This window comes from Panicum virgatum, chromosome 9N, assembly GCF_016808335.1.
Source record: "Panicum virgatum strain AP13 chromosome 9N, P.virgatum_v5, whole genome shotgun sequence".
In the NCBI taxonomy this organism is placed as follows: Eukaryota; Viridiplantae; Streptophyta; class Magnoliopsida; order Poales; family Poaceae; genus Panicum; species Panicum virgatum.
The window spans coordinates 50,012,924-50,033,676 of record NC_053153.1 but is presented as its reverse complement, the minus strand read 5'-3'; the positions used below and the strand labels follow the sequence as shown (position 1 = coordinate 50,033,676).

At 52.3% G+C, this 20,753-nt stretch overlaps 3 protein-coding genes across 3 annotated transcripts; 2 read left to right on the top strand and 1 right to left on the bottom strand.

The window, feature by feature from the left end:
* The first annotated feature begins 2,790 nt into the window (after window positions 1-2,790).
* Window positions 2,791-6,828, top strand: LOC120687720 (WEB family protein At3g02930, chloroplastic-like). Its single transcript, XM_039969749.1, has 3 exons — window positions 2,791-3,206; window positions 3,612-3,954; window positions 4,102-6,828. The coding sequence occupies exons 1-3, from the start codon at window positions 3,175-3,177 to the stop codon at window positions 6,514-6,516; spliced, it is 2,790 nt and encodes a 929-aa protein (XP_039825683.1). The 5' UTR covers window positions 2,791-3,174; the 3' UTR covers window positions 6,517-6,828.
* A 4,710-nt stretch (window positions 6,829-11,538) lies between these two features.
* LOC120689078 (WEB family protein At3g02930, chloroplastic-like) lies at window positions 11,539-14,263 on the top strand. Its single transcript, XM_039971417.1, has 2 exons — window positions 11,539-11,568; window positions 11,606-14,263. Exons 1-2 carry the CDS (start codon window positions 11,539-11,541, stop codon window positions 14,204-14,206), a joined length of 2,631 nt encoding a protein of 876 aa, XP_039827351.1. The 3' UTR covers window positions 14,207-14,263.
* Window positions 14,264-15,968: 1,705 nt separating this feature from the next.
* Window positions 15,969-19,546, bottom strand: LOC120691429 (protein HAIKU1-like). The gene is made up of 2 exons (XM_039974498.1): window positions 18,095-19,546; window positions 15,969-16,573 (listed from the first exon to the last, which is right to left on the bottom strand). The coding sequence occupies exon 1, from the start codon at window positions 19,179-19,181 to the stop codon at window positions 18,225-18,227; it is 957 nt and encodes a 318-aa protein (XP_039830432.1). The 5' UTR covers window positions 19,182-19,546; the 3' UTR covers window positions 15,969-16,573; window positions 18,095-18,224.
* Between the last annotated feature and the right edge of the window lie 1,207 nt (window positions 19,547-20,753).

Sequence of the window (20,753 nt, the reverse complement as noted above, 5' to 3'; positions counted from 1 at the left end):
GACTTTTGTTAGCGCTAGGAACATGAAGGATATTCTTGAGATGAATTTTATGCAAAGGGGACTGCAAAGTACTATGACCAACATGTGAGATCTCCATACCTGAGCCGTTGGCCGCATGCACCTGCTCTCCTCCGTGATACTCGTTACGGACGGTCATCTTGTTCAGCTCTCCAGTGATGTGATCGGTGGCACCTGAATCCATGTACCAGTTTGTGTCCACACCGTAGTTGGTTGATGCAGCGGAGGCAGACTTCTGTGGACGGTTGCCGTTGTAGCGCTCATCGAATCGATTGTAGCACTTCCAGGCAGGGTGACCCTTGAGGCCACAGATCTGACACTTGACGCCGTTCTGGTACTCCGGGGAAGGAGTCCAAGTACCAGTGCGACCACCCTTGGGGCCACGGTTGAAACCTCCACGGCCACCATTAGGGCGGCCACCACTTCCTTGGTTTGGCTTGAAGTTTCTGCGATTCCCCTTCGCAGCGACGTTGGCGGACGACTGGCTACCACCGCTTCTCATCTCCACCCTCTGCTCATGACTCGCCAGTTGGGTATACAACTCCCCAACGGAGATCGGCTGAGTCCTGTTGCTCACGCCCGTGACGATCGAGTCATACTCGGGATCATTTAGCCCGGTGAGGATGTAGGCTACGAGCTCATCATCTTCAATTCTTTTGCCGGCCGACGCCATGTCATCGGCCAAGCCCTTCATCTTCGTGAAGTACTCATTCATGGTGGAGCTTCCCTTCGTCGCCGTTGCCAGTGCCATGCGTGTGGAGATCAGACGCGCACGGCTTTGAGAGGCGAACATCTCTTCGATGTGCGCCCATGCAGATGCCGCCGTCACCTTCATGGAGACTTGTGCGGCGATGTCCCGTCCAAGATTGGACAGAAGATAGCTCAGGACCGTTTGGTCCTTTGCTACCCAGGATGCATACTCCGGATTTGCCACCGGAGGATCACCTTCCTTCGCATCGGCCTTCGACGGGAGGAACCGATCTGGAGCCGCCGCCGTCGGCTCGATGAAGCCATCGAGTTGTGCCCCCTTGATGGCGGCTAGGACTTGTGCTTTCCAAAGCACATGGTTGCTGCGCGAGAGTTTCTCGGCAGGTGGGATGAGGAAGACGCCGAGGGCAGTTGCTTGCGCTGCGGAGGAAGAGGCGAACACCATGGATGTCCGTTGGGACTATGCGGCTCTGGTACCATGTAAAAATAGATTAACGAGGATGCCAATACAGGCCCTCGGTTCCGTGTTAATATAGGCAAGGAGAACAGCCCTCCTGCGGTGGCTTACAAAAGGAAGTTACAACAACCATATCACGGTGATTGCAAACCAACAATCCAACCCTATAATTTAGGAACTACCATATACAAAAGATCCTAGACTATATATAGAAAATATCCTATTTTAACACCCACAACAACCCGGTCCGTCCGTCCTTCCTCATGTCGCTCCGTTCCGTTTCCAATTCCATATCCGTCCGGTGTGTCGGCTGGCCGGCTCCATCCACCGTCACGGGGGAGACGCTAACCTCGCATCGCATCACGACCGGTGATGGCGTGGTCACGACACTGTAGACGCGGGGGCCCGGATGCTGAAGCGGGGACCACATGAAAGACGGAGATTTGTTGTGTTGGTTGGGGCGCCGTTTTCGGCCGCTGCCTTTTGTTTTTCCTTGGGAAAAGAAGGAGACGAGAGAGGTCGCGGCGCGGGGCCCACTGTCGATGGAGCGCGCGCGGCCGTCCCGTCCAACGCACGCAAACGCAAAGCTCCATCCATCTCCGTGTATGGGCGGGCGCGGGGCGCCCCTTGCACAGACGCCGCGCGGGCACCGGAGTGCCGTGCGCCCGGGTAGCTGGCTCGTCGTCGTGTTGCTAGCAGGTCGGGACATGGATCGATCGGAGACCTGGAGACTTGGAACTGGAGAAATGTTTCAGCGGCAAGGAAGATGCCCCGGCCGGTGATCGAGGACGACGACGGAGCAGCGTGCTCCAGCTGCCGTAGCAACCGTGGAAGCAATGTCCGGTGCGAGTACTGGTTCAGCACAGCACGTCCGTAGTAGGAGTAGCTAGCTCCTACTTATTACTCCCAATCTGTCTCCCCTGCCCGTACTAAACTCGCTATAGTAGTCTTTGCTTGCAAACGACCATGCCGATACTAAACTCGCGTCCGTACCGGCGGTTACGATGCACGACGCGTCGCGCCGCTGGCATGCATGCGTTGTGGTGTGAAGCATTATATAGCAGCAGGGCACGTGCGCGCGCGGGGCTCGCTCCGGCGGCCATGCAGCATCTGTTCTGTTCCGTCGGCAACAACCCAAATAAATAAATAAATTATTGCAATATTTGCGGTAGATAAGATGCGTCGGTTGGCACACCGTTCCTTTTTTTTTTGGTTCAAGTGGGACTAATTGCTTATCGTGCTGGCGTCGATTAGTTATAATTATTTTAGGTCATAGATAGAGAAAGTTTATTAGTTTATATATTTATATATATATGTATGTATGTATTATATATATGACATATGTAGAATTTATAAACGCGCATTGGGCGCTGTATACCGAACAACAGAAGAGGCGAGGCGGTACGCGGTGGAGGCGAGCGAGGCATGTGCTGGCCACCACGGTGGCGTACGTGCACGATTTGCTCCGCAGCACCGAGCGTCGAGCGATGTGGCGTGTGGGGGTGGCGTGAGTCGGGCGCACCAATCCCACCTCCCGATCCCAAGAGGAGAGACTTGATTGCATCTCCGGGAGCAGCACAGCAGACGCGCCCGAGGGACGACGGGGAGTAGGCGAGTAGCACAACCACCGCGCTCCGCTCCATCAGAGCCGATAGGGTAGGAGAAGGTCAGGGACGGAGATGAAAAGGAGTAGTTGCTGCGGTTGACGACGCCGACGAGCGGACAGACCGCGAACGGGAGGCGGAAGGGGTCCCCGTAATCGCAGTCGCGGCGACGGGGGACGAGACGAGGAGGCGGAGCAGAGCAGCAGGGGAGGACGCTTCCTCCGCATCTGCCGTCTCGCCTGGCTGGCCCCACTTTCGGCCGCCTTTGCCTTTCGCCTTTGCAGCCTTTTTGCTGGGGGACCTGGGGTGTGCTTGCCTCCCCTCCCTCCCTCCCCCCACTCCCTTCTTCTCCACTCGGCCGCCGGCCACTCCGAGGCCTCGCACCAGATGTCCACAATGCTGCCCGCCTCCAGATCAAGGTGACGCATCACATCCCCCGCACTCCCGCATTTTTTCTCGCCTCAGTTTTTCGTGGCAGATCTATCCTGTTTGGTCGGGAGCGTTTGGATTTTCTCGCGTTCCTCTCCTCCTCAGATTTGCCGCGCCGTGTTTGTCTTTCCGTCGAGATTTCTACGGCCCGTGCGATTTCCGCCGCACGCGCTCGCGCCATTGCGCCGTCTCCCTCCAGATGCCGCTTCGGCCCCCATAAAATGCTCGAATTTTCGATCGTAACGGCCGCTCCATCTCGCTTTTTTCATTTTGTTTGATCCCAACGAGATGAAAAAACAGGAGTTGAGCCTGCGTGATTTCACTCCACTCGCCGTTCTCGATTCGGCAACGGAGGGAAAAACAATTCCGTTTCTAATGGATGTCGCCATTGGCAGATCTGGGCCGAACGAGTCCCCCATCAGCAGCAGGGGCAGGCCGAGCACGCCGTCCTCCACCCACCGCCCGTCCACGCCGTCCTCCGCCCACCGCTCCTCCACGCCGTCCTCCAACCACCGCCCGTCCACGCCCGGCGGCACCAGGAGGAGCAGCGTCGGCACGCCGTCCACGCCGCGCTCCCGCGCCAACGGCGCCGGGCCGTTCAAGTCCGAGCCCAACTCGCCGCCGTCGGCGCCCGCGCAGACCGCGCGCCCGCGCCTCTCGTTCGACCGCTCGCCGAGATCCGCGGACTCCAAGCCCGTCGTCGAGCGCCGGGTGCCCAAGATCGGCACGCCTCCTGATGTAAGTGCGCTGCACTTCACTGCACTGTTTTTCTTTTCTCTCGGTCACTGAATCACCCAAATGGTGGTGCTGCATTGTTCAACATTGTGTCGTTCTTGGTGCGAACTGTGGTGGTTGGTCACTGTGATTTTGTCCCTGGGATTGCAGAAGCAGCCGCGGAGGGAGACCGAACTGCAGGCGCGGCTTGAGTCCGCCCAGGAGGACCTGAAGAAGGCCAAGGATCAACTGGCCTTCATCGTCGGAGAGAGGGACCGTCTTGTTGGGGAGCTCAATGAGGCCAAGCGAGTCGCTGATGAGACCCACGAGAAGCTCCAGGATGCCCTCATGGCCAAGAGGTGGGCCGAGGAGGCCACCGAGATCGAGAAGTTCCGAGCAGATGAGCTCGAGCAGGCAGGCATCGACGAGGCGCAGAGGCGGGAGGAGGAGTGGCAGAGGGAGATTGAGTGCGTGCGCGGCCAGCACGCTGCCGACCTGGAGACATTGGTCAACACGACGGAGGAGCTGGAGAGGCTCAGGCGTGATCTTTCGATGGCGAACGAGGCCAAGAAGGCTGCACTTGGCCACGCAGATGATGCCATGAAGATTGCTGAGGTCAATGCGGATAAGGTTGAGATCCTCTCAAACGAAGTTGTTCGATTGAAAGGGTTGCTTGATTCAACTGCTGCAAGCGAGGAGAGTAAAACCCGTGAAACTGAGGTTCTTGTTAAGAATCTGGAGTCTGAGGTTTCATCTCTAAAAGTTAAGCTTGAGGAGGCAAAAGTCCTTGAGGAGAGACTGGCCCAGGCAGAAAATACAATTGAGGAGCTTAAATCACAGATAGCTGATGCTCAGAAGGTCGAGTCAGACATCCGCCAGCAGTTAGAAGAATGGAAGGAGAAGTCAGGATCACTTGAGATGAAACTGGAGGAAGTTACTCTGTCCGAGAAGTTCAAAAGTGACTCCCTTGCCTCTACAACTGAAGAGCTGGACAGGATGCACTCTATGTTGCAAGATAGAGAATCAGAACTTGAAGTTCTTAAAGGAAAGACAACCGCCTTAGAAATTGAGGTGGCAAGGCTTTTAGCAGAAGTAAATGACTCCAACGAGCATTTGGATGCATCGCAGCAAGAGGTGTTTGGACTGCAGACAACAATAGATGTTTTGAGGAACAAGCTTGAGGCTGCAGAACTAGCTGCTTCAGAGGCTCTGGACAATGAGAAGACTGCTAACACGAAGATAGAAGGCCTGACCGAGGAGAAAGCTAAGCTCATTAGTGAGCTGGAAGATGCTATACATAGAGAAGAGACAGAGAAAAGGGCAGTGGAGGATCTTACTGCTGCATTGGATAAGGCATCTTGCGAGGCACATGAAGCACACAATAGGTTTCAGAAGAAAGACGATGATTACGAGCATGCTCTTGCACAGATAGGTGATCTGAAGATGGCTCTAAAGAGTACGGAAGAGAGTTATGAGGTAATGCTCCATGAGGCAAAACATGACATAATTGGTCTAAGGGAAACAGTCGAGAAGCTGAAGGCTGAGGTGAGCAAGTACAGAGATCAATGTGATTCTAAGGAGCTTGACCTTATCACAGCAAGCAAGCAGTCTGAACAAGAAATTGCTGCTCTTAAAGTAGAAGCCGAGCAGGTTGCTGCATCACTGCAAGGTGCAGAGCACGAGCTTGAAGCAGTCAATGAAGAGAAAGAGAGGCTTCAAGAGAAACTTGCGTACACAGAAGCAGCAGTTGCTGAAGCCAACAAGGCTGTGCAGGAGGCAAAGACTGAGAAGGAGAGGCTTCAAGGGAAGCTTGCGCACATGGAATCAGCGGTTGCTGAGGCCAACATGGCTGCACAGGAAGCAAAGACTGAGATGGAGAGGCTTCAAGAGAAACTGACATACACGGAGTCAGCGGTTGCTGAAGCCGACAAGGCTGTGCAGGAAGCAAAGGCCGAGAGTTCGCTGCTGAGGGAGAGGTTACTTGACAAAGAGAATGCATTGCAGAACCTAACCCAGGAGAATGATGAATTCAGGATGCGAGAAGCTGATGCCATGAAGAAAATAGAGGAGCTGTCTGCTCTTCTTGCCGAAGCTATGATAAAGAAGCATCCTGAGGAGGAAGAGAAGCTAGTTGTCGTGGATGAGGCACACAATTCTGTGGGTGAAGAATTTACCCGTTCTATTGCAGAAAATGAAGATACGGAAGAAATTGATGATAAAAAGTTGCACCTGGAAGTCAACGTAGATGATATGAAGTACAACGGAGGCATGGATCACGAAGAGAAAGATGACAGCAAGGTCGAACAAGAGGAACTGAAGATTGATCGCAGTGTGCAGGAGAGTGACAAAGTTGCAGAGAAGGAAGAACAGGCAGAAAACAGAAAGCAGGAGACTGAGTCGTCGAATGATGAATTGGATTCCAAGAAGGAGGGCAGCAGCACCGAGACCGCAAATGGAACGATGGTACCAGAAGATACGGCAAGTAAAGCGGCAATGTCCCCGACGAAACCGCAGCAGCAGCAGAAAAAGAACAAGCCTCTGCTGAAGAAGTTTGGGAGCTTACTGAAAAAGAAAAACAGCAAGTAGCCGAACAGCGTCTGTACTATTAGTGTCGTTTTGATTTTTCTTTTCTTTTTGGTTCGTTTGACGCGGTGTTGTGCTTCCTATGCATTTTACTGCCGATGCCTGTATTTGTGGTGATTGGAGAAGTTTGTGGGTGTCTTGATTTTTTCTTTCTCCTTTTTACGTTTAACTTGGACCTATATAGTGTTGGCTGCTACTACCTATCTCCACGTTTGTGGCAGTTCACTTGTGTGTAAATGGAGTTCCTCCTAATCAGAATGCTGGCTATTCGTTTCTAAAACTCTGCCAGCTGACAGCTCCTTGATTTGCAATGCACTGTGCCAGTGACCTAACCTGGATATGATGCTAGTGTTAACAAGTCATTCTATGCATTTCATATCATCATAATGCATTTCATATCATCATAATGCTGAACACCTGCAATGAAGTGAAGTGAAATGAAATGAGTTGGCTCATGATTGTCTCTGTGTGGTTGCAGGCTCCTAATCTTTGGTGGTTGCTTAAGAAGACGGCATCGATCAAATCGGGATCAGGCACATAAAAGGTGCAGCAGGTGTGACCGGATTGGAATCATTTAGGCAGGCGCCGGAGGTTGGGTTATCATCGGCTCTTACCACACCGACGACAGCAAAGTTTCAAATCATTTCTGGCGGCATCAGATTTTGTTTAATCCGCTCCAGGCTTTTTACATTTTTTGTCGGATGCATGATGCCCTTGTGCGTGTCCACCGGCTCGGTTGGCTCGTCCGTTTTCCCAACGGTGAGCTGTTCCAACCGCAGATGACATGTGAATCCTCCTCGTGCCCGCTGGATGGTTGGAGCCCATGGGATGGGAGTTGGGTGGCTCGGCGTCGCTGCGGCCTGCGGCTGCGCCCCCGTTGCCCGTCGTCTCGTGCGGCCTGTGACGAGTTGCCGGACAGCGACGTCGCAACCCTCCGACTCCGAGCGGGGGAGCTGTTGCCCGAGACGTCGCTGGCAGCAGCAGTGGCCGCACCGGGGAGGCAAGGCAAATAGGCAATGCCATGGGCCGTACGGAGAGGCCCCCCGGCTGCAGGATGGCGACCTCCAACCACTCTGACGGAACTTGTGGGATCAGAATGTCAGATCACCCTCTGCTGGAGCATGTTCTTCACAGTACCTCGTAGTACTGCCTGCAGAGTGCGTCCTGGGACGAGACAGGGTGTGGTGGTGTGCGTGGCCACTGTAATTGTGAGCACCAAACCAAGGCCTCGTTTAGTTTATTTTGCATTTTTACATTTTTTTAAAGAAATTTTCAACATTTGAAGTATTAAATGTAGACTAATCACAAAACTAATTATAAATCTCGTTTGTAAACTACGAGACGAATCTAATGAGCCTAATTAATTCATCATTAGAGCATGTTTACTATAGCATTACTGTAGTAATTTAGTGTCTAATTACATTCTAATTAGGCTCATTAGATTCGTTTCGCGATTTACAATCCATTTGTGTAGTGCGATTTATTTTTCGATTACATTTAGTATATCATGCAAGCGATTTATAAAAATTTTGCATTTTGCATTTTGATCGCTCTACTGCTACGGACTCTTGATTGAGTTGGGTGCAGCATTCTTCATCATCGAGCTGTGATGCCGGCCGGATGGATTTAGAGGAACTTTCGGGCGCAAATTCAGCTGTTCACACACAGAAAGAGCAGGCGGACGGACGGACGGACAGACAGACAGACGGGTGTTCTCTCCTTCAGCTGCAGAGGTTCCTTCTACCTTTGCAAGAGAGAGGCAAGTTCCTAACCAATCCTATCTTTACTATAGGTCTACATGATAATTACTCTAATATATTTATAATGGACCACACCAGTACAGTGTATTAATTCGTATATATAATAAGTCGTAACGTAGTCTAGTCGACGTCAGTCGCAGGTGCCACATTGGCATCAAGTGACATCCTTCTGGTCTGGGTTTTGGAGAGTAGTGTGGCTAGCAAAGGAGAAAACAAAGCTAGAATCATGCGGGCCATGCATGGAGCAAGCACTAGGATAGCAGCCCAATCGAGGCGACTGATCAACCGCATTTGGAACCTTGCTCCGCTGTAGTGTCTGCGTAAGGGGGAGTTGGGGAAGCAACCGCAACGCCGGCCGACAGCAATGCAGCAACAGCAGCTGAAGTCGATGTCCATTCCCATCCTGTCCTATCATCTTGCTCAAACATGCAAATAAAAAAGGCAGCACTGCCATTTCTGAAACTGAACCTTCATTCACAATCTCACATTGTTCGCATTACCATTAGGCGATGGCAGGGTGAGGTTAGGTTAGGTCACGTTCCGTTTGGTAGCATGCACTCATCACTCACTGACCATACGCCAGGTATCTTCCCTTTAGAGAGCAAAGAGCATCCGTCGTCCATGTGTTCTGCCCTTTTGACCACTTGTTTTTGCTTGGCTTTGTCCTTTTCTTTTTGTTGGTCTGAATCTAGGCTCTCGGTGGCTCACAGTTGGGGATTGTACTCGTACAATGCAATAACCGGATGAGCTAGCAGAGCCAGCTGACTTTTTCTTTTCTTTTTTGAAATTATGAGCCAGCTGACTTATATAGGCTACTATTTTTACCGCAATAGGCACATCCTACACTGAAAGATTTATTTAGGGGTAGACTGTAGATCACTACTTCAACTAGTTTATTTCCAGGTATTTGGTGTTTTAGCCCTCGAGACACGAGTTGGGCGTCACTACTAACGATCCTAGAACCGGATGACACACATCAAGAGATAGCTGCTTTTTTAAACCGGAGTTGAACAAGACATACTCTCTCCGTATTGGTAAATGAAGTAGTTTAGGACAGTGACACGGTCTCCAAAACATAACTTTGATCTTTTATTTTTTTAAAAAAATATTTATAGAAAAGTGATATACGTAAATTTTTATGAAAGTATTTTTCAAGACAAATCTACTCATATAATTTTCACATTTGTAAAAAATTATTGATGATTTATATTCCCAATGTTTGATCCAAATTTTGTCCAAAACGACTTACTTTACCAATATGGAGGGAGTACAGATAAACAACAACTTTTACAGCTGAAAGGCTTGTTGGGCGTCACTAAAAGTTGAGGAGTGTATGTATGATGTGGAGCATGTGCCTGCCCAACTAACCTGCTAGCCAGGGGCCTACAGGATAGATTAAAGGGGGGACTCCAGCTCCATCAGCACCTCCAAAGTACGTAGAGCTGGTACGTCCTGTATGGAGGATGCCATGATGTCACAATAATTATTCTTATCTCGCGGGCATCCGAATTGTCCTCCGCCGTGCAGGAGCAACAGGAATAGGAATGTCTCGGGCCAGATCGCAGATGGGAAACTTTTCTCTGCGAGTCTTGCAGAGTGTTACCTCTGCAATTGTATATGTTTCTCCCCTTGTAAAAAGACAGCCAGAACAGAGGAGGCCAGAGGCAGCCAGGGACATGGGTAACCTTTCATTTTTGCTGCCCCCTGCCTGAATTTCACATCCATGACCAACCCACGCGGCGTTTGGTTCATCTGCCGCAATCGGACCCATCTATCCAGTGCTAGTACAAAAATGCCGTTTGGTTCAAAGGGTGGCTGAGGTAGATTAATTCATTTCGGTCCCTGTACCGGCGCCTATTTTACTGTGCAAAAATCGTGTTGTTTTCCGTGTGGATGACCAACAAAATCATGGAAGTTACAGGTAGCTAGGTAGTACTAGGTAGGTTGCCAGCTCACCGGCTCTCAACCACAAGTATACCACCGGTTCGCTGAAAGAAAAAAGAGAGTAAATCTGACTCCAGTTTATTTCATTTTTGAGTTTTGAGAGAGGAAATGTAGACTCAGACACTGTAACTTGAAATGAAGAATGTAAGGACCCATGGGCCTAGGAAGTTTTCCTTTGGACAAAACAAGGCCCAATTCAATGGGCCTTTGGGGGACCCTCTGAGAAGCAAGAGAAAAGGCCTGCTTAATCAGCTGACAGAAGATTAAGCTCATGTAGTGGGCTGCCACGAATCTCCACGGGGCCATGGCACAACTGAACGAACAGCCCCGCACGTTGCCTGCCACAACCATAACAGGGGAACGATCCCTGACCCACATTTTCTTGGTGTGCCTGGAACATGCGCTGCACGACCACCTCTCGTCTCCTCCACCACCATAGTCATCGCATGAGAGCTTTCTTCTTCCTCCTGGCTCGTCCTCCAAATAATCCTCCCTCTTCTGTTCTCTCTTCCATCTCACCATCTGCATCCAAGCTCTGGATCCTGAACTCCAACCAAGTTCAGAAGCTGCCTCTGCTCGCAGGTGCAGTTGACAATGCTGGCCTCCAAGCCCAAGTAAGCAAACATCTCACCCTGTATCTTTCCTTCCTACTGTACTATTAAGTACTAACTACTACTTGTCATGTGCTCTCGTGACTGCCTTTGCTCTTAATGCTGAATCTCTAAGCAAGCATCTAACGTTTATTTTCTTCTTATAAGCCAATGTTTCATCCCATTTCATTCTAGTAATCAATAATCTTTTGCTTTCGAATCGATCCATGTAAATTGTTGGAACTCTTCTGTGGATACATCTGACATTTCCTGAACAAAACACTTGTGAAACTCTCAACCGGCACATGCCACTAAAACGAAATATTTTGAAAAAAAATGCGAAACAGGCTGCATGATGCCACTAAAACAGACTGCATTGCACTAACGGTCGGATTACTGAATGCAGCCCAAGCGGCCTCTCCGAAGGTTCCAACCACAAACAGCCGTCTAGCCGCAGGGCGACGTCGTCGGCACCTCGAGTCAGCAGGCTAGCAAAGCCCGCCGGAGCTCCGGGCAAGCCGGCGGACCGCGCGCCTTCCCCGCTGCACCATGCCGCCGCCGGCGCCCCCCTCGACAGGTCCTCGGCGTCCATCGACCTGCCGGCAAAGCCGTCGCCCGGCGCAGCAGCTGAGCGCCGGTCCTTCAAGGCGCCGGCGGCGGCATCATCCCGCGCCGCCGCCACCACCGATGTAAGACAAAGGCGACGCGGATTCACAGAGTCTTGCTACCAGATGATCGACCATGCGTTCCTGAAATCTCTGGTCTAAATGTGTGCCCCGTGTCTTGCTTGATGATCAGAAGCAGCAGAGGTTGGCGAAGACGTCGGAGCTGCAGGCGCAGCTGAGCCTCGTGCAGGAGAACCTGAGGAACGTGAGGGAGCGCCTGGCCGCCGTCGAGAACGACAAGGCCCAGATCCTCGAGGACCTGGCGCTGGCCAGGCGGCTCGCCGACGACGCCCTCGGGGAGCTGGAGGAGTCGCTGGCCGCGCGGCGGAGGGCCGAGGAGGCGCTGGAGCTGGAGCGGTTCAAGTCCACGGAGCGCGAGCAGACGGCCGTCGACCTCGCCCACCGGACGGAGGACGAGTGGCGGCGGAAGTACGACAGCATCAAGCGGCGCCACGCCGAGGACGTCGCCTCCCTCATCGCCGCCTCCAGGGAGCTCGACGGCGTCAGGGACGAGCTGGAGGCCACGGCGCGGGCCAAGAACGCGGCCCTGGATCAGGCGGATGAGCTGCAGAGGATCGCCAACGACAACGCCAAGAAGGTGGAGGCCCTGACGGCGGAGGTGGCCCGCCTCAGGTCCCGCCTCGACGCCGAGCTGGAGGCCATGGAGAAAGAAGCCGCGGAGGCCATCGGGAAGCTTGAATCCGAAGCCTCCGCGTTGAGAGCGGAGCTCCGGACGGCGAGGGCGTTCGAGGAGAAGCTCGCCGGAGCGGAAGCGCTGCTGGAGGGGCTCAAGGTTGACCTCGCGTACGCCAAGGGCGCCGAGGCGGACGCCAGCCGGTCGGCGCAGGAGTGGAGGAGCAAGGCGGAGGCGTTGGAGACCCGCCTGGGAGAAGTCTCGCGGCTCAACAGACGCAACGAGGAGTCGCTGGCGTCACTGACCAACACCTTCGAGGACTGCACGTCCATGCTCCAGGATAAGCAGTCGCAGGTCCTCCAGCTTCAGGGGAAGGTGGCGTCCTTGGAGAAGGAAGCGAACGAGCACGAGGAGGGGTTCCTCGAGGCCAGCAGGCGTCTCGACGTCGCGACGAAGGAGGCGTCTGAATTGCAGGCGGCCATTGATAGGCTGAGGTCTGAACACGAGCTTCTACGTGAGGCACATCGAGAGGTTATTGGCACGGAGAAGATGGCGAGTGCTCAGGTTGGCCAACTCACTGAAGACAAGAACAGGCTGCTCAAGGAGCTCGACGATTCCAGAGATGAGAGGGATAAGGTGAAGAAGGCTGTGGAGGACTTGGCAGCTGCACTACGCGAAGTCTCATCAGAGGCAAGAGAGGCCAAGGAGAGAGTCCTCGCAAAACAAGCAGAGCTAGACAATGCCCAGCTTCAGGCATCAGAACTGAAGGCGGCGATGAAGAATGCAGAGGACAGGTACCAGCTGATGCTTGATGAATCGAACTACGAGACTGCCTGCCTCAGGAAAGCAGTTGAGAAAATGGGTTCGGAGGCCAAGAGTTCGAAGGATGAATGGATCTCGAAAGAGGCAGGGTTTGTGGATATGCTCAAGAGATCGGATGATGGGATAAGCTCTATACAGACAGAGATGAGCAGGCTGACGGAGGCTCTGAGAGTTTCAGAGAAGGAAGTGCAGGAGCTCAAGGCAGATAGAACCCAGCTACTCAGTAAGCTGCAAGAATCTGAAGTTCAGGCAATGAACACTAGCTCAAGTGCTGAAGAAGCAAAGGCAGAGAGCTCACACCTCAAAGACCTGCTGTCCTTCAAGGACAAAGAGCTGCTTGCTCTGAACCATGAAGTCACCGAGCTGCGCCTAAGAGAGCGAACCGCGTCGGAGAAGGCTAGCGAGCTCTCGAAGTTGCTTGCAGAGGTGGCAGCGAGAAAAGCTGAAGACGAAAGCACCGAGAAGTCCAAGGCCCAGATCACCAAGCTGGAAATGGACAAGGTGCTCGAATCACTGAAAGCCGTGGAGTGCGAAGCCAAGGCTGCGAAGGATGAGAAGATGCAGCTGCAGAACAAGCTGAGGCTGCTCGAGTCCAAGATCACCGAGGCCAACCTGACCTCGGAGGAGGCAAAGATCAGCAGCCTGCGGTTGAAGGAGACGCTGGAAGACAAGGAGCACGAGCTGGCGAGCATCGCGCGGGAGAACAGCGAGATGCGGGCACGAGAAGCGGCTGCCCAGGCGAGGATCGACGAGCTCGCCGCGCTGCTCGCCGAGGCCACGGCCAGGAAAGGAGGGGAGGCATCGAACGGGGCGGTCGCCAGGAGCCCAGAGAAGCAGCCGAGCGCGCTCCTGAAGCTGATCTGCTCGCCCATGCATCATAGTGTCAGAGACGACGACGACAACAATGGCGAGAGCATCATCCAAGTGGAGGACATCAAGCATGTGGAAGTGGAGACGGTCAGGCAGGTGAAGCGTGACAAGGAGAGTATCATATCAGCAGTGGACGCCAACTCCTTGGAGAACAGCAAGATCATAGAGGATGACCTGTCCAAAGAGAGGGACGATGATTCCGAGTCAGTTGACGACGACGATGAAGACATTGAGTCGCCAGGGGATGACGGGCTCGTGGATCAGATGAATGGGCTGCTGATCCATGGTCCGACATCGTCGTTCAACCAGGATCAGCACGTCCACAAGAAGAAGAAGGCTCTTCTGAAGAAATTTGGGAGCCTACTGAAGAAGAAAGCTCACTTCACCAAGCTGAGCAGCCACTCTTGAGATGGCTTCAGCAAAGTCCTTTATTTTTCGTAATCAGTATGTATGTGATTCAGGTTAATGATTTGTATTTTTTTTGGTGGGAGGGTTGTGAACCTAAAAACAAAAAAGGCGTCGTGAGTAGCTGTATTCCCTAGAGATGCAAGAAAGCTACTTGCATTGCATCCCTACCTATTATTTTGTTCTGTACTACTTATGCTGCACATTCTTCAGCACCTATTCTTTCGTGTTAATTACATGTTATTGCCAAACCTAATTATTATCTGAGTATGCTGGATCAGCGCAGCGCTCTGGATTGCTAATGGCAATATCTAGACGAACACGAAGGTCCTGAATATTCATAATCTACTATTTACTGTTGCTGAATCATGCAGCTAATAACTTACCGGTTCCTCCTGCAACTGTTGCCATCTGCATTAGCCTAAACATTCCAGGATCACTGGATGGAATCCCAACAGCTAAAACCTAGAAGCCATCGAATTCCTCCGCTACCGCAGATGCTAGGGTCCAAGGATCTGAAAGGCCCAGCATCATGCAGCCGAGCGGACATACGTTGTGCGCAGAACACATAGAGAGCGAGAGGACTGAAAGGAAGCGCAACACGGGTGTGGAAGAAAGGTGGAGCACCTGGCTACCATGGCTACATCTTCCTGCAGTCGCTGCTAGCTGTTCCGGTTCCGGCCCCGTCTGGCGGCGCCTGGTGTCACGAGGCACCGGGCAGCTGCTGGCTTGCTCCTGTGATCCGTGTTCCAGGTCAAAGATTTCTGCGCCGATCCCGCCGGCGTCGCAATCAGGCTCCAGGCGGCCGGCCCTTGAGCAGTTGAGATGGCAGCAGCGATCACCCTCACCCTCATCATTCATTCCGGACACCGGCCCTGTGGTTGGAGGCACACCACACCAGATAGCACTAGATGCGCAAGGCCGGCGCGTCCCCCGTCCAGTCCATCCATCCCCTGATCCCCTGCAAAAACAGCGGCTGGGCTGAAGATACTGCTAGGATGGATGAGCAGCAGCAGCAGCACAATGGTGTAGACAGCAGCAGCTTGATACCAAAGCGCACATCGTCTTGGCCTCGTTCCTATCGAACCCAGATGAATGCCATGGATAAAGATAGCACAGATTACGACTGATACATAGTTATATACTCATCAAGCAAAAGGCAAGCAAACAAGCAGGCGACGGACCGACGCACGTCGCCGTCACGCTCCGATCCGCCGCCCCTTTCACGATATTCTCCGGTCTCTTTTGGAAGTGCCCTCCGGTTTCTACAGAAGAACAAAAGGGGAAAAGAAGGCGACGAGCTAAACAAGTAAGCGAGTGATGATGAGACCGTGACAGCCACCGGAGTTACTTTACTCGGGTTAGTGCTCGGATCAACAGACAGATCTCGCAGCCGGCCTCTGTCAGTAAACCCACACAGAGGCCGGCCGGTAGGTTTCAGATTTCATTGACCAGCGACCAGATCACCAGATCCAGTCGGGCAAGTCAACGCTCTGTGGGGCCGGCACAAAAAGAAAATTCAATGAATTTAAACGGAATAATGCCACATCACTCGAGAGGTTCCTTGCTTGACCGTAGAGACGCGCACCCAGTTCCTCAAAATTTGGCAGGCTTGCTTGTTCCACACGCGGGCACGCCAAGTACATACACAGACAGTTTAATCAACTGGATGTTTCATTGAAATAATCCAGCAAGCTACTAGATGCCTGTGTCACATTTTCATCTTTTTTTTTTCTGCGATGGTTGGTACAGCTTGCAAGCTCAATAAAACAAGGAAATGGTGCAGCTTACGGTTGATTGCTGCTAGTATTCAATGATAGTCTGGAGAATACTTCAAGCATATCCATACCGTTCTCAATGCTTCTAAGTCAACCGAGGTGACAGGCATGGAGAACATGCCTGGCAATCAGCAAACCCCTGGAAAGTTCAGAGTTCATACAGGTATAAAACTAGCAATTATTAACAACAATAGGAGAAGCATACGTTGTAGCAAACTGAAAAGCGCTTTGGTAAACTATCCGGAATCCATAGGCCCCCCAATAGAAACCAGACACAGCAAGAAAGCGCACATCAGCAGCAATGACATGTACAAACCGCTAGTGTTTTTTTTAGAAAAAAGGGAATATAGTATTTTCTTTCTGGACCGAAGCTAAGGTAAGTAGCTAACTAAATAACATAACTTTCCTTTCCAGCAGCAAGAACGGCGAAGTGGTGTAACACCGAACGTTAGATCTTAGGCCTGACGTCTGCCATCACATTACAGTGCATGTGCACATCAGCAGAACGATTGGCAAAGATGAGCACCACAGTTCAGAGTTTCTTTCAATGCGGTACGACCGTATCATGAATGCAGATGCCGTGAAAAGTATCCTAATGCAAGAAAATAACATAGAAATAATTAGACAATAAGACTAAAAGAAGTTCCACAGAAGTCATCAGAACATATACAAAGATGAAATATTTGATCTGGCAGCTGCTCTAGGTTCATCAGTAACAAGCAAGCCATAGTGTCAAGTCTAGTTGAACCTCTACAGATACAGGTGTGAATTCCTCAATCATTTCAGAAAGAGGTAAAAGAACTGACTTAGTACATAGAATCCTTGCATATATGCACACGGACAATTTAGAAAGTGAAACAGTAATTTTATAGAACACATTTGTACAAAAACAATCTTTACTTAGGAGATGCAGCGCACAAAGAATACTAGTTTCTTACAGGTGAACAATAAGGACCATCCTTTAGTTATTCCCTCTTTAGCATTGCCTACCGAGGGGGTCCAGTAGAATATGTCATATATTAATTCTAAAGAGGACACAAACAAACTACAGTATGCCATATGGTATAAAACAACAAAATCATGTAGGTAGTACAAGAATTCCCACTTGAAACTACACTTACTTTTTCTAGGACCCATGCATCATGACCTAGAAGACCATTCAGATCGGCCCGCGAGTTCCCACTAGGGCAAAAAAACAGAACTTTGGGGACTCCCCGCATGGTGTGCATCTAAGGACACCACTTGAAGAAAAATCAATCTAGGCATTATTGAGCATTGAAAACTTCCAAGATAAGCTATATAAGGAGAATCTCTCCAATCATGATGTTGCATAACCTTATGTGTACTTTCCGTATTGTGGGTAAGGAAGAATAAGCTAGTAACTTATACAAAGCCTGTACCAATATGAATAGATTTCCTTTTATACCCTGGCATGGCCAAATACAGTATTATCTTGTCCTGTGCTAACCCAGGCAATAACTAAAAGACAATGATTTCTGTGTCAAATTCAAAGACCAAAGGTATACAGTGCAGTACCTGCTGAGGAGTATAAAATGCTACTGTATACCTATTGCGATGTTGAACTACATATTACTAATTTGGAGATCAGAAAATGCTACTGCCACACTGCCAAAATGAGCAAAAAGCAACATTTGCATCATAGATGAGCCTAATTAGCACAGGATAGCATGATACTGTGAGTGCTAAATTATAATCATAATAACAATATGCCAATCTTAAGGGTTTCGACTAAACCCTTCCAATAGTTCATGACAGATGATGTCCAGTAAGTTCATCTTCTCAATAAAAAAAAGAAAGAAAAAAAATGTAGAACACTCCATGCCTTAATAGGTAGACCAACAACAAGCATCAGTTTGAGAATTCTCCGAAAGAGCTAATCTTTCCTGAACTACAGGTTTACAATTACAGGTTACCATGCCTAAACACCGAGAACCTAAACTAAGAACATGCCCAGTTTAACCTGTCCATATTTTGCAGCTAAGAAAAGTGAATGAATTGAAATTTTCCCCAGTTATACAATTACAAATATATAGCCACTCGCACAAGCAGTAAGTAACATCAACAAATATTGGTGTCCCAAGTTGCAACCCACCTGTGTCTTCCTCCAGCCAACTCCGGCCGACGACCCCACTGACCTCACCGTGGCTATGTCCCTACCGTCAAATGTTACACGGCCGCCTTGCTTCACAGGGGCAGCTGCTGCGGAGGGGGAGGCACCCTTGCTACATATCTCTCCACCTTGGGCTGAGGATCGGCATGAACCCCGATGGCGAAAGGAGCCCTGACGGCGACTGCGGGAACCAGAGCCCCGGCGACGGCGGCGGCATGGGCCCTGGCCCAAGGATGCCCGTCCCCGGCAGCGGTGAGAGCGCGGGGAAGTTGGGCGTGAGCGGCGGCGGGTGCTGAAACCCTGGCGAGAGTAGCGGGTAGGGCGACCTGGGCGTCGGCGAGAGCAGGTTGAGAAAGCCGCTCGGGGAAAGGAGTATCCCGGGAGAGGGCACGGGCGGCGGAGGAGGGGGGTGAGGATGCGAAGGATGGGGGTGAGGGTGTGCCGGCGGAGGCGCCTGTCCCGCAGCTGCAGCCGCGGCCGCCGCTGCGGCTGCCGCCGCGCCCGGTGGGGTTGCGCTGAAGAGGGAGTTCTCAAGGATGCGCATGTACGCGGAGACCGGGGAGTCGGCCCAGGCGGGGCCGGGCGCGGGCATGTGCTGCTGGGGCTGGGGCTGCGGCGGCGGCGGGCGGTGGAAGACGGGGTTGCTGTGGTTAGGGTTGGGGGGCACGGCGTGGTGGTTGGGGTGGACGGGCGGGGGGCGCGCGACGGGGGTGGCGATTGGGGGCGGGCGGATCCTCTGGAGGCGCATGGAGGGCGGCTTGGGCTGCGACTGCGGCGGCGGCGGGCGGTGGGGGTGGGGGTGGTACTGAGGCCGGGGCTGCGCCGGCGGCGGGGGCGACGGGGACGGGGTGCCGGCGGTGAGCTGCTGGACGATGTCGCGGAACTGGTTCTTGCTGATGTTGTAGACCTGCGGCTGGGGCTGCGGCGGGCGGGCGGCGGGCTGCTGCTGCTGCGGCGGCGGCGGCGGTGTGGCCTTGCGGATGCTGCGGCCGAGCTTGTTGACGCCGAGGTGCGGGTTCTGGCTGGCCGCCGTGGTGGCGCTGCTGCTGCTGCTGATGGTGCGATCCATGGGGGAGGGGCGGATGGGGGGCCTGTCGGGTGGGTCAATTGTGGGGGGAGGAGCGCATGGACGGGCGCCGCGGCGGCGGCGGGGTGATTTCGGCGTGGCGTAAGCGGTGGGGAGGGGAGGGCGAACAGGGGGAGGGCGCGGTGGACGGGACGCGCACGGAAGAGGGGAGGGGAGCGCGGCAGCAAGTGGAGCGGTGCGGACTGCGGAGGGGTAGTTTCGGGGCCCAGTGGGAGACCCGCCTCGCCTCGCTTCGCTTGACTCGGGAGCGCAGCGCCGCCGACGGGAGGCCCGCTGCTCTGCCTGCGGCGCTGCAAATGGGTCATCTGCCGACCTGAACCATCATCACTCCCTCCACTCCATCGGTGCTGCAAATGGGTCATCCTGACCTGCGATTGTCAGCAGGGCATGGAGGTTAATGACCATGACCAGCAGGCAACAACAACGGGTACTGCGGTCTGCGGAGACGCTCTAGAGCAAGGTTAATTGATGCGTCCGCTTGCCGGCCAGATGAGTGTTGTGATAGTGGCGGAGCCCGCTAGGTTTAATGCCCAGTAGCAAGCTCGGCCAATAGTACACTGACGTAATACCTGTCAGCCGGCTGCCGTGGTTAGAGGTGGTCATGAGTCACTCTAGTGATTTCTTCACAGTCCAACAATATTTTTAAATTTTTTTAGCTCAAAATTATATAAAATTAAAACCCGGCTCTTTTAGTGTCCGGTCCTTAGATTTTCTAGTTCAAAATGTTGAGCCTTTTACCACCCCTACCTGTGGGCGCATCGCGAGACACCCGCTCTCTTCTTCGGGTACAACTAATTATAATACTTGTTTTTACTTGGACCGCGCTTTAGCGCCTAGTAGCAAGCTCGGGCAATAGTTGCCGGACGCAATACCTCTCAGCCGGCTGCCGTGGGTGCATCGCGAGACACCCGCTCTCTTCTTCGGATAGAACTACTTATAATACTTGTTTTTATTTGGACCGCGCTCTGGCTGCCGCATGCTGCTGAGGTGTCGCGGACTAATTTGCCAAATTCTCTACCAGCTTAAGCCACCACGGCCACATCGCATTCATCGATGTATAAGTGACGAATCTAGTCTCAATATTTAGAGAGGGCTCATATCTACTATTTTTTTCTTCCTCCTCTTCTCTTCTTTTTCATTGTTTCATGCCTAAATTGAATGGGGGCTGAGGGGGGTATCTATAGATATTGGGGGTATCTATAGATCTTGGGGAGGTAGGGGGGCTTAATCCCCTCCTAGCCCCCCTTATAACCACCCGGCGTGTGTGTATATATATATATATATACCGGTCATGTGGGCCCCACGAGGAGACTGTACGAGCAAGGTACTAAACCACAACCAGGACATAGATTATTCGGATTGATTCCGCAGCTGCGAGTCGTGTCTTCTCTTCTCGCCGTCACCTCGATGGCGACGGCGAGTGTGTACGCGCTAGCTGCGATGAGTCCGCATGCCGGCCAAGGGAGGGCAGCTCGGCTCCATCCACTAGCTTATAGCTGCGCACACTTGATTGATAGCTGATGCCTCCCGTCGATCTATATAAAGTTTTATACG

What these genes read in the sequence shown, in the direction of transcription:
- LOC120691429 (XM_039974498.1), bottom strand. Translation starts at nt 19,181, where the DNA reads ATGGATCGCACCATCAGCAGCAGCAGCAGCGCCACCACGGCGGCCAGC.
- LOC120689078 (XM_039971417.1), top strand. Translation starts at nt 11,539, where the DNA reads ATGATCGACCATGCGTTCCTGAAATCTCTG. An exon ending in ATGCGTTCCTGAAATCTCTG is followed by an intron (nt 11,569 to 11,605) that starts GTCTAAATGTGT and finishes CTTGATGATCAG; the next exon opens with AAGCAGCAGAGGTTGGCGAA.
- LOC120687720 (XM_039969749.1), top strand. Translation starts at nt 3,175, where the DNA reads ATGTCCACAATGCTGCCCGCCTCCAGATCAAG. An exon ending in CTGCCCGCCTCCAGATCAAG is followed by an intron (nt 3,207 to 3,611) that starts GTGACGCATCAC and finishes CGCCATTGGCAG; the next exon opens with ATCTGGGCCGAACGAGTCCC. An exon ending in AGATCGGCACGCCTCCTGAT is followed by an intron (nt 3,955 to 4,101) that starts GTAAGTGCGCTG and finishes CTGGGATTGCAG; the next exon opens with AAGCAGCCGCGGAGGGAGAC.